This window comes from Podarcis tiliguerta (genome assembly GCF_965153285.1).
Source record: "Podarcis tiliguerta genome assembly, chromosome: 5".
Taxonomy (NCBI): Eukaryota; Metazoa; Chordata; class Lepidosauria; order Squamata; family Lacertidae; genus Podarcis; species Podarcis tiliguerta.
Window position 1 is genome coordinate 16,856,864 of NC_139538.1, and position 12,666 is coordinate 16,869,529.

Here is a 12,666-nt window from a genome sequence, read left to right on the forward strand (position 1 = left end):
GCTGCATCCCAGCGGTGAGAGGGGAAAGTGGACGGGACAACAGATGTGAGCCTTACCTTTGTACAATGGACTTCATTTGAGTTATGGACAGCTGTATTTTTACACACCTCCCTCCAGGCAAGCACGAGGATTATTGCAGTTCAATGGCACATTCTGGTAAAGGAAAAGCACTTCAGGGGTGTCATGGAAGCAGGACCAGGGTGAGGTATGGCATGGGGAGAGACCCAGAGGGCAGCTAGGGAGGCCTGGAGGACTTCATTCAGCCCCTTAAGCCTGAGATTCTGCATTCCAGTTGTGGAGACTCTCTGCATAGTATAATAATATGAATTGCACTCCACTCTCCCTCTTGTGATTTTCATTATGTGAACAAAGAATGCTGGAATAGGTCTTCTTTTTTATTGATGCTTTTTATTTTAGTAAAACCCATTGCCTATTATTCAAAAATAGCATAGCAGCCAGCTAAGACAGACACACTCATTTTAATTAATACATGAGCAGTAATAACAATAATGAATGCAGCAGCAGGCCATACTAATGGGCCACGAAGGCCTCGGTTGTGCCAAAAACACAATACAGCTGGTGTTTGTCAGATTTCTATTCCAAAGGTAAAGAATCTAGGAAACCACCCCCTCCCCCCAATACTTCTGTTTCCCCTGTTTTTAGAAGTTTACTTTTGGTGTTGGCAGGGTGGGGGGAAAGGAGAGCAGTAAAAAATTCTCTTCTTAATCTGAAAGCATGTACAAATGCAGTTTTGGAACTTTTATAGACGAGCAAGTGGATATCGCTGGAAATCAGGCCAAGCTGGCCTGGGCATGCAGCCCCAACTGTTGTTGCAGAACAAAGAGAATGTTGGAAAGGTAAGTCTCTCACTAGAATTCCAATAAGGTAGGCTTATTGTAACTTAGGGCTTTGTTCAAAAGGTTGCTAACTCTGCAAAGCCATTAATTGAACTGTTTTCCCCATCTCTGTTGTACCACCTTTAAAGGAAATGGAGAAGGGCGATGTTTTCCCCCTCTCCTATGAAGAAGTTTGCTTTGAATATTGCAGAAACCACCTAAAAATGACCCATTAGCTTGTAGCTTCGTTGAATTTCAGGGTTGCAACAGATTGAAGTTATTTTCACCAATGCGAAACACTTCAGAATTATTATGCCTTTATTCCATGTTATGCTTTCTTGTTCCTGGGTATGTTTTCATTGTTCATTTTATTTTTCTTTCTTTCTTGCTGTTCTGCCAGTGTTTTTCTGTCCACCAGCTGCTGCTGCAATTGCACGATGAGAAAAAAAAGGTTTTCAAAGTTGTTACGTATGCAAGGCTAGCAGTGGGGGGAATAAGACACTGTATTTGTAGTTATTGATGTACTTGATAGTATTTTCCAGCCCTCCTAGGCTGAGTCATATGGCAACTTTTGAGGTTTTTTTTTTTTTTTTAAAAAAAAACCATTTTGGGTAGTATTTTTTTTTAATCAACCAGCACTGAATGTGAATCAACCTTTCGGAGAAGCAATCTTCTGAGCACGGTTGTGCATCCAGATTCTGATTTTCTGGGCCGCATTGTAAAATGCTTCAAAACTGTCTGTTGCATGATGTGGAAATAAGTCTGACTGCTTGGACAACTATATTCCACATCCATGCTAACATGAGATGAATAGAAAACAGTCAGTATGACCAAAAATGACATTAAAATCAGCCCAGATTTTAAATCATGTCTAACATAACTCTTTGCTTTTTATTTTAACTAGGTTTCATCAGGCAAGATAAAACTAAGAATACTCAAAGAACAAATTCCAGGTAAAAGGATGCTAGTGTTGGAAAAACTGTTATAGGGATATAGATAACTGCCTTGTACCAAGTCAGACCATTGGTCCATTTGGCTCAGTATAGTCAACACTGTGTGGCAACACTGTCTGGCTCTATAATAATAATAATAATGATAATTTATTATTTATACCCAGCCCATCTGGCTGGGTTTCCCCAGTCACTCTGAGCGGCTCCCAACAGAATTAATGATAATAATAATAATAACGAAATGATAAAACATCAGCCATTAAAAGCTTCCCTAAACAAGGCTAACCTTCAGATGTCTTCTAAAAGTCAGATAGTTGTTTATTGCCTTTACATCTGATGGGAGGGTGTTCCACAGGGTGGGCGCCACTACTGAGAAGGCCCTCTGCCTGTTTCCCTGTAACCTCACTTCTTGCAGTGAGGAAACTATCAGAAGGCCTTCAGAGCTGGACTTCAGTGTCTGGGCTGGACGATGGGGGTGGAGACGCTCCTTCCAGTATACTGTGCCGAAGTCGTTTAGGGCTTTAAAGGTCAGCACCAACACTTTGAATTGTGTTTGGAAACATACTGAGAGCCAACGTAGGTCTTTCAAGACTGGTGTTATATGGTCTTGGCGGCCACCCCCAGACACCAGTCTCGCTGCCGCATTCTGGATTAGTTGTAGTTTCCGGGTCACCTTCAAAGGTTGCCCCACATAGAGCGCATTGCAGTAGTCAAAGCAGGAGATAACCAGAGCATGCACTACTTTGGCGAGACAGTCCGTGGGTAGGTAAAACAAAATAAAAAAATTCCTTCCAGTAGCACCTTAGATGCATATGAAAGCTCATACCAATAACAAACTTAGTTGGTCTCTAAGGTGCTACTGGAATGATTTTTTTTATTTTGTTTCGACTATGGCAGACCAACACGGCTACCTACCTGTAACTAGAACTGTGGGTAGGCAGTGTCTTAGCCTGCATATCAAATGGAATTGGACACAGAATTGACCTGCACCTCCACGGACAGCTGTGAGTCCAAAATGACTCTCCTGGGTTTAGGGCAGGAGTCTTTCTCAGCCCTAACTGAGACCTTTTTACACTTTGCATGAAAAACAGGTACCTCACTACTGAGCTATGATCTTTCCCCAGGGTTTTCATTATACCTTGTAATCAAGTTACATTGAAAACTTCGGCTAATGGTTAGACAGACTATGCCACCTAGGCAAAATACTTACTTTTGAAAAGTGGCTACTCAGTGAAATAAATAAATACATAAACTGAGCTTTGGGGGAACTTTGGGTCAGTACCTGTGGAATTCAGTTTTAAGGATTAACATGAGACACTGGAATGCAGGAGATGTATCCTCCTCCAGTCTTGAAAATCGGCCCATTGACCTACTGCCCAAATAAACCTAACAAGTTGCATAAGCCATAAGGGATACGCTGAAAAATCTGTTTATAAATTGAGGTGCATCAGATATTTTTAGAACTTTCAGTGCCTCAGACTATTTTGAAGTCTTGTTATAACTATGACACACTTGCAGCCATATAGCTGCCTTCCTGACATCAGCATTGCTGGAGCTTTAGTCAGTGTTGTTTGTCATTCCCCGAGTTCACGAGGCTCGTTTGACGGCAACAAGAAAACCAAGCCTTTAGTTTCAAAGGTTCGGTTTTGTAGAATACTCTTGCCAATAGAGGTTCAACCGACACCTTCTGTTTTGACTTTTCAACATCCACAGAAAAAAATTCTGTTCAGTCAGGCTCACGCAGGCAGTTGCGAATACATCTTTCAACAATAGTTTGTTGGTTTTCGAACTTAAAATGTTTATATGGCTGTTTGGTTTTACATAAACAAGTGGTACCTCAGAAGTCAAATGGAATCCATTGCGGTAGTCCGTTTGACTTCCAAAACATTTGGAAACCAAGGCGCGGCTTCTGATTGGCTGCGGGAAGCTCCTGCAGCCAATTGGAAGCTGCGTCAGATGTTTGGGTTCAAAGAACATTCGCAAACTGGAATACTCACTTCCGGGTTTGCAGCCAAGACGTTCGACTCGCAAGGCATTTGGGATCCAAGGTACGACTGTATACTGCTGTAAACCGCTCTGATACTTTTTATGAGAAGTGATCAATAAATATTTTTATAAATAAGGCAAGCGTACCTGGATGGTGTGGGGTCAGGGCGTCAGTGTGGTTAGGGCTGCATGGATGCAATGGGGCAGCCAATTTGCTGCATGGCCCCAACCTCACCACCATCCAGGGAAGCTTTAGTGACACCTGAGTCAGGAGAGCAGATCTAAGGGTCTCTCTTACCACACCAGCCATTGTTGTTAAAATGAGTTGCAGTTAAGTAATAAAATTGTAGCCTGAAGTCTTTGCCTGGGATGTTTTTATCTGAACACAAACAAGCTCTTGCCTTGTTACTTCATTTTTATCTAGTGATCTAACGGTATCCTATAAACCTGTGGGTTTTAATTCTCTAGTCCACATGTGCACTGTGGTTTGTCCAGATGCTTCCACCTCTCATCCAGAGCATTCCCCATCGGTGCCTCGTTTTAATCCACACTCTGTACAGTTTATGGCTTAAAGCAACAACAGCAACAATGCTCTACTACATTTTGCAGCTCCAGAGCCAGCTAAGCAGCCGCTTGCATGTAAAGTAGCAAAAGATGCAGCCCCTGAAAAGCCCAAAGTGAAGGGGAAGGCATGTGGGCAGTGTGAGACAAAGACTGCGCTCTTGGTAAGTAGGTGAAAGAAAGGAAGAATAGCCGCACTTGTGAGTTCAGTGCACTCTTGAAATATTTAAAAAATATTTTTAAAATATTTCTCCGTGATGGGGTTTTGTTTAATGCTTATGAAGGCTAGTAAGTACCCCTGTATTGGACTTTCTTAAAATATTGTTTTACACTATCTGAAATTGAGCAAGCAAGCAAGCAAGCAAGCAAGCAAATAAATAAATAAATAAATAAATAAATAAATAATTGCCCAGTAGCACCTTATAGACCAACTAAGTTTGTTGTGGTATAAGCTTTCGTGTGCACGCACACTTCTTCAGATCTTTTTTATTTTTATTTCCACTGCGTCAGACCAACACAGTTACCTACCTGAATCTGAAATTGAGCATGTTGGTGATTGAGCAGATTGGCAAATTGGGCCAAAAATATGACACAAGAAACTTTTGCTGAAGTTACTGCTCTGCGTACTATGCTTCGTTTGTAAAATGCTTTGCACATTTCATGGTTTTTTTTAAAGAATAAAACACTATCACTGTTTGCATTTCAGACTAACCCCTTCATAAAGAGGAGGTTAAAATACCTGTCCTATATTGTTCAGACGATTCAGACATTATTCTACAATCTCCCTCTCTGCCCCATCCCCCCAGTAATTCATACTAAACTTTGTTCATATCTGTTTCCTGTCTTGCTTCCTTAATACCATAGTGGGGCCTGCTAATGTAATAGATTTTGCATATAGATCCCATACAGTTGCCTTCTTCCTTGCCCAACCCATCTTCAATAGATCACATAGTTGTGGAATCTATAGAACAGGGACGTCCAACTCCCAACAGCGATCTACTCACAGTATAAAAAAACTGGCAGTGATCTACCCATTGTCGTTGGGTGGACCAATATAGAACGTAGTGATCATGAATAGGAACATGAATTCTGATTTTATCATTTCACCTCATTTTAAGCTCCCCTTCCTGCATAGCATGACTGTGATTAAGTGATATACAAATGGTTGAAATTTAAAGGAAAACATTACAATTGTCGAACTTGTTTTGCTGCTTATGTGAGACACAGTGCTGTGTTCTTTTAGCCTTTTCTGTCACGCTGTTCAAACCTCCACACTATCGTAAGGTGTATATGGCTTTCCAAAACTTTGAGAGTTACCTGGCTGATCTGGATGCCATCCTGTTGATAGTAAAGGGTCCTGGCTTCTTCACTATGCCAACCTTGAAGCTGGTGCAGCGAGCGGGTATTTTTTCCTGCCCATCCTTCCACCTTGGCCTGAGCAGATTGGCAAATTGGGCCAAAAATGTGACGCAAGAAACTTTTGCTGAAGTTACTGCTCTGCGTACTGTGCTTCGTTTATAAAATGATTTGCACATTTCAAGTTTTTTTTTAATAATAAAACACTATCACTGTTTGCATTTCAGACTAACCCCTTCATAAAGTGGAGGTTAAAATACCTGTCCTATATTGTTCAGACGATTCAGACATTATTCTACAATCTCCCTCTCTGCCCCATCCCCCCAGTAATTCATACTATACTGTGTTCATATCTGTTTCCAGTCTTGCTTCCTTAATACCATAGTGGGGCCTGCTAATATAATAGATTTTGCATATAGATCCCATACAGTTGCCTTCTTCCTTGCTCAACCCATCTTTAATACAGTGGTGCCCCGCAAGATGAATGCCTCGCAAGACGGAAAACCCGCTAGACGAAAGGGTTTTCCGTTTTGGAGGTGCTTCGCAAAACGAATTTGCTATGGGCTTGCTTCGCAAGACGAAAATGTCTTGCGATTCCTGGGGTTTTTTCCCCTCCCCCCCTTTTCCCCAAGCCCCTAAGCCGCTTAACAGCTGTTTGCTAAGCCGCTTATCAGCTGATCGCTAAGCCGCTTAACAGCTGATCTAAGCCGCTTATCAGCTGATCTAAGCCGCTAATAGCCTTTTAGCAGCTAATCCGCTAATCCCTTAAGGCTTTAATAGCCGCTAATAGCCGCTAAACCGCTAATAGCGCTAATAGCGCTAATCCGCTAATGGGCTTGCTTTGCAAGACGGAAAAAACTGCAAGACGAAGAGACTCGCGGAACGGATTCTTTTCGTCTTGCGAGGCACCACTGTAGATCACGTAGTTGTGGAATCTGTAGAACAGGGATGCCCAACTCCCAAGTTGGCAGGGCTAAGGGAGCAGTGCTGGCTTTGACTCTCCATCAAGCCCCACCCCCAAGATAGCTTAAAACGTGAACTTTCATTCAGATCCATGAGACTTGGCTTAGTCATGGCTAACCTGCCCCCTCTGATTTCAACGCGGGATCTGACAAAGGCGATTCCACTGGAAGGGGGCTACTAACTAAGAGTGCTACACCATCGAGAAGGGCTCCACAACTGAGTCCTGCAATGCTCAGACAGTAGGGAGAGAGGCACTCCGGAAAGCAAGTCCCAAATTATCCAGGGCTTTCTAAATTATCTGGCTTCCATGCAGCAAAAGATGCGAGAAGTGCATGTGCTATAAAATGCCTAGAAAGGCCCTTAAGATAATGTTTATAATAAATCAACGGAGAAAACGTTTAATCCCAAATTCGGTCTGTTTAAAATGTAAGCTTCCCCCAGATAGATGCGGACAATAGTACAATAATTTGTTTAGGTGAGATAGAGTTGTACCTAATTGGGGTGACGTTTTAATTAAAGTGACAGCCTGACTGAACACCAATTGCAAACTTGAAATCCCACTTCACACTTGTCACTTTCTGCCTTCAGTTTTTAGCTTCCCATCGTGAGCTGTGATGAGACAGTGAAAGCTGTGTTATTAACCTTAGGCTACAATCTTATATGCACACTTCCCTGGGACATAGGTCTCACGGAACTCAGTGGGGCTTTCTTCAGATAGACATGTAGAGAGCTTTGCTGCTAGTTCATGTTTATGCCTTCATTTTCTTTTTTTCAAGGTGTGCTTAGAGTGCGGAGAAGATTACTGTCCTAGCTGCTTTGCCAGAGTGCACCAGAAGGGGGCACTTAAGCTCCACAGAACCACTTCTTTGCAGGTATGTTGCTTTCAAAAGTTTTTATGTTACGATTGTACAATAATCCTCTCGAAGGAGGCACACATCTCATCGCCGTTATTATTATCACAATTCCAGCAGCTCCTTTAGTTGTCCCATGTAGAAATCCTTTTGTTGGGATCCTTTTCTGCATTTTTTTCTGCTTTTTAATTCATTCATTCATTCATTCAATTTATTTATTTATGCTTTCAATTCCAGGAGCATCTTTAGTTGTCGTACCTTTTTGCTGTGCTGAGGTCATTTTTTCTGCATTTATTCTTAGACAAATTGGTTATATAGAAACAACTGTTTATAACAGAAACAATTACAAACCAACTGAAAACTCAGAAGACAAGACTGGAAATGCGTGACCATAATTAGGTTTTTAATGAAGGTGATTGACACTTGTCAGGTGATTGTCGAACTGGCTGTAACTGCAAATCAGCAGGCCTTCAGAGAAGCTCTCTGACGACTAGCTGCATCTCAGAGGGAGGCCCTTTCAGTCTTTGTAGAGAGGTGAATGCTCCTAAAACAGAAGCATTTTCCTCTCTGCAGAGAAAGCAGTATGTGTGCGAAATGTTGGGGAAGCGCATGTGAATGCACAGTATGTTGGGGTGCAACAGTGGGAAAGGGATTTGCATCCAGACTTTTGGGGATTTCTGGAGGTATCTGGCTGGCAGCTATGAGGAGGAATATGCTACACTGGATGGGCCTTTGGTCTGATCTAGGGGGGCTCTTGTTTCACCCTTGATTGCCACAGTGTCTCATGCCATTGTTCCACCAAGCATGACTCAAAGCCATCCAGGAATGTGGCTTAACAACGCTTATGATGCGCTGTTGAGTGAAACTGTATACATCACAATACGGTCATCAACTGTAGCAGAGACTGTCTCTGAAAGGTGGAGTTGAGAGTTTGTCGTCTGAACCTTAGCAAATAGTATAGGAAATTGGCTTGTCATCCGGTGGAGAAGAGGGACCTGAAATAAGGCTCCGTAATAGAGGTTAACCTGCCGTAAGTTATCCCCCAGTGACCAAAGGCATAGCGTTTGAAGATTTAGTGCATTCAGCACTACAAAACGCAATCGGTTTCCAAATACATGGCATTGCCACAGTTCTGGTGCAGAAATTCTGGGGCATGTAATTGTATAAAGGGGGAAAGAATTGGCAACATTAAAAGGTCGGTAAATAGAAAAGGGGCAGTGGCATAGCGTGGGGGTGCAGGGGGGGCCGGCCGCACCGGGCGCAACATCTGGGGGGGCGCGCTCGCACTCGCAGCTCTCTGCCCCTACCTGGCTCACTCACTCTCTCTCACTGCAGTGCTGGCTGTGCGAATCCGATCCGAGCCGCCGGGTCGCCACCCACTGTGGAGGGGGGGGGGTGCGCCAGGCGTGTGGTGTGGTGCGGTGCGGAGAGAGAGCGAGGGACTATCTGGGGGAGGGACAGTGCAGCGGGGGGGGGGGGCGCAAATTACTTGCCTTGCCCCGGGTGCTGACAACCCACGCTACGCCACTGAAAAGGGAGAAGTTGATGTCCTCAAAGCTGTACACAGGGAGGGGGTGTGTGGCTGGAGAGAGTATAAGCTTTGTCCTTTGCGGGGAAATAAAGGAGAATTAATAACATTTTTTCCATCAACTTTTCTCTTGCCATGTGTAGCCTTGCTTTGTGATCTGATTGGAGACTTTAGGAAGCAGTTCCTTGCCCTTCCATGAAATATTTGTAACTGATTTTTCCTCCTTTGCCTTATTTCAGAGTGAAGTTTGCTACCCTTTAATGCAGTCTGATGTTTCTTTTTAAAATAATAATAGTGATAATAATTATAATAACAACAATTATCTGAATGAGCATGAGGGACACTTGCATGGCCTTGAAGTGACACTTGTTGTTTACTTGCCTTTCTGTTATTTATTGCCAAAAACAAATTCTCAAAGCATTTGCTACTCTGCTGCTCCCAAAGAATGGCTAAGGGTGCCTCCGTGCATGTAGAAAAGAATGAGGACAGATGTATGAGAGAGAGAGAGAGAATCTAAAAGTCAGCAGAGTAGAGAAAGTCAGATGCTGAACATAACAGGCAACGCAAAGCAAAGCAATTAGACTGCCTCTTCGTAACATAAAAGAGTATTCACTAATTCCTACAGAAGAGAGAAAGAATTTACATTGTGTGTTACTGGGGCTGTTGATTCTGTTGGAGCATCTGCTTGGAGTACTGCTCTCCAAAGCTTGGAAGAGGAATGGCTCCAGTGCATCATCTGCCATATGGAAATGCAATACAACACCCTGTTAACCTGTAGAATTGACTTGAATATTCTCCAGTTGGGTTTTTTTTTAAAATAGCCGCAAACCATTTTTGTGGATAGATTCACACGCGCACACGAAACAACAGCTTCATTGAATATTTGCCTTTTTTATCCTGTTCGTTTCATTGGACTGAATCACATGTGATTTTTCTGATTGTACAGTCTCCTGGTAGGGGAGTTGGTATATGTGCCATGGGCTTGTATGATCCCTCCTTACCTTATCCCAGGGGTCAGCAAACTTTTTCAGCATGGGGCCGGTCCACTGTTCCTTGTGGGGGGCCGGACTATATTTTGAAAAAAATATATGAACAAATTCCTATGCCCCACAAATAACCCAGAGATACATTTTAAAGAAAAGGACACATTCTACTCATGTAAAAACATGCTGATTCCTGGACCGTCCGTGGGCTGGATTTAGAAGGTGATGATGATGATGATGATCAGGTGGCGCTGTGGGTAAAAGCCTCAGTGCCTAGGACTTGCCGATCGAAAGGTCGGCGGTTCGAATCCCTGCGGCGGGGTGCGCTCCCGTCGTTCGGTCCCAGCGCCTGTCAACCTAGCAGTTCGAAAGCACCCCTGGGTGCAAGTAGATAAATAGGGACCGCTTACTAGCGGGAAGGTAAATGGCGTTCCGTGTGCTGCGCTGGCTCGCCAGATGCAGCTTGTCACGCTGGCCATGTGACCCGGAAGTGTCTGCGGACAGCGCTGGCTCCCAGCCTATAGAGTGAGATGAGCGCACAACCCTAGAGTCTGTCAAGACTGGCCCGTACGGGCAGGGGTACCTTTACCTTTACCTTTACCCCACCCATCTGACTGGGTTTCCCCAGCCACTCTGGGCAGCTTCCAACAAAATATTAAAATACAATAGTCTGTCAAACATTAAAAGCTTCCCTAAAGAGGGCAGCCCTCAGATGTCTTCTAAAAGTCTGTTAGTTGTTTTTCTCTTTGACATCTGGTAGGAGGGCGTTCCACAGGGTGGGTGCCACGAGAAAGCCATCTTCCCTGGTTCCCACTTCTAGGCCATGATTGGGCTGGATCTGGACCCCGGGCCTTAGTTTGCCTACCCAATCCTTAAACACTCCCAAGAGTCAGTAAAAAAAAAAAAATCAGTCAAGCTGAACTTTGCCATTACATTCACACTGGCCATCTATGACTTGGGTTTGTCCTCCCAATTAGGACCAGGAATCGCACATGGAAGTTGGTTTCTAGTCCTGTTTGGGAGAGAGCAAATGCAAAGATAGTTTGCCAGTTCAGTTGCAACAGAACCAGGAAGTAGCAAATGTGAGTCTGAGCGCATGAAGGGAGGAAGAAGCACATAAAATGCTATGTTCTCAGTCTTCCAAACCATTGTTTGGAGAACTGGACATGTTATATGTGAAGCAGCCTGTGCATTCTCTGACTGCTGTTTCAATACTATTTTCTGCCATTACATGCTTCTGCTGGTAATTTCTGCTTCTACACAAACTATTGCTAAATGATAAATCCCTAGTCTTACTATTTCTATCTTGCTTTTCGTCGAGTGATAGCCTAGATTATGTTCCAAAACATTTCAGCAATGTGTAGACAGTTGCCTCTTCGATTGTCTACTTCTGATCCTTCTCCACTCGGCTCACTCTTGAAACAATGGGTGAAATTCCTGGGAACAGGGTGTTTTTTTTGGGGGGGGGGGGATCCAGAATAGAAGCCTCCAAGTGCAAGAGAAATGCCTAGTTGACCACATCTACTTACAGGAGTTTGGGAACCTTTGGCCGTCTAGATGTTGTTGAGCTGCTGCTCCTTTCAGCCCTAGCAAACATGGCCAATGATCAGGGATGATGGGAGTTTGGGTACATTTAGAGGGTCAAATATTTCACACATCTGCTTTTTGTGTACTGCAGTAGGAGATCCAGGCAGCATACCTGTAGTCTCCTCTTGTTGGTTATGCAAAATATCTGTTTTTGTTTTGAATTCAACATATGACTTACTTTTTTTCTGTAGGCAAAAGCACGTATACCAGTAAGGAAATTGGAGGCTGCTCAGCAGTTCCTGAAAACAATAAATCCCGAGGAACCTAATGGCTGCATAAATAGTGGGCTGAAGAAGGAAGTTAATGATATATTAGTGAATACTTCAGACATTCCTTCATCTTTACCAAAAATGCCAGCCTACAATATTGAGGTAATTCAGGAAATTTACCATCTGAAGTGTTGCGTGTTTTAAATTCTACGGAAATTTCTCTTTCAGAATCACAGCAAAAAGCTGGCCTTTTAATTGTTATGGTATGGATGCCAGCCAGTCAAAGGAACCGTTTATTGAGGGTATGGTTGATTTTCTAGGCATTTTCAGTCCCAGGAATTGATTCTGGAAATCTTAGGATTCTCTCCTTGGGGGAGAATAAGGGGAGGATTTTTGACCTCTTGAATTGTTCCATTAGTTAGAATGTTATTTTTTTGAAGGGGTATGGCTATATACTTATAGTTCATTTGATGGTTCTAGAGGCCATTGTACACTATTCTTTGCTGAGAGCGAGAATTACTAGAACTTTTTTTCTAGAGGAGGAGCCACCATCCCTGCTTTCCCAGAATGGCTGTACCTTCAGAGCTGAGAGTTTATGCTTGGGTCAGGATCTGGTCCCCCCCACTCCCTAACCAGCACTTTGATTTCTCTCTCTCTTTTCAGGAGTCTTTCTATTTTTTATCTTGCTCAGACCTGTCCCTTTTAATTAGATGCACGGACTGGGATTTTGTTACAAGTCAAGGGAACCCCAAAACACTTTGGTTGGTTCTTTGGTTATATTGCACGTCACACCTCCTGGGGCAGTGTTCTGTGTTTTTTTGGCTGCTAATTCTTTCCATAGTTTTCCTTAAAATTA

The 12,666-nt window shown here is 43.3% G+C and overlaps 1 protein-coding gene across 5 annotated transcripts in view; it reads left to right on the forward strand.

Annotated features, from left to right (window-relative positions):
- ZBBX (zinc finger B-box domain containing) overlaps positions 1-12,666 on the forward strand; it is a 47,405-nt gene that overhangs the window by 14,136 nt on the left and 20,603 nt on the right. For all 5 annotated transcript variants that reach the window (XM_083442064.1, XM_083442065.1, XM_083442068.1 and 2 more), the window contains 5 exons: positions 767-857; positions 1,741-1,789; positions 4,382-4,497; positions 7,429-7,524; positions 11,793-11,972. In XM_083442064.1, the coding sequence (XP_083298190.1) occupies positions 767-857; positions 1,741-1,789; positions 4,382-4,497; positions 7,429-7,524; positions 11,793-11,972 (532 nt within the window). The remainder of the gene's footprint in view (positions 1-766; positions 858-1,740; positions 1,790-4,381; positions 4,498-7,428; positions 7,525-11,792; positions 11,973-12,666) is intronic.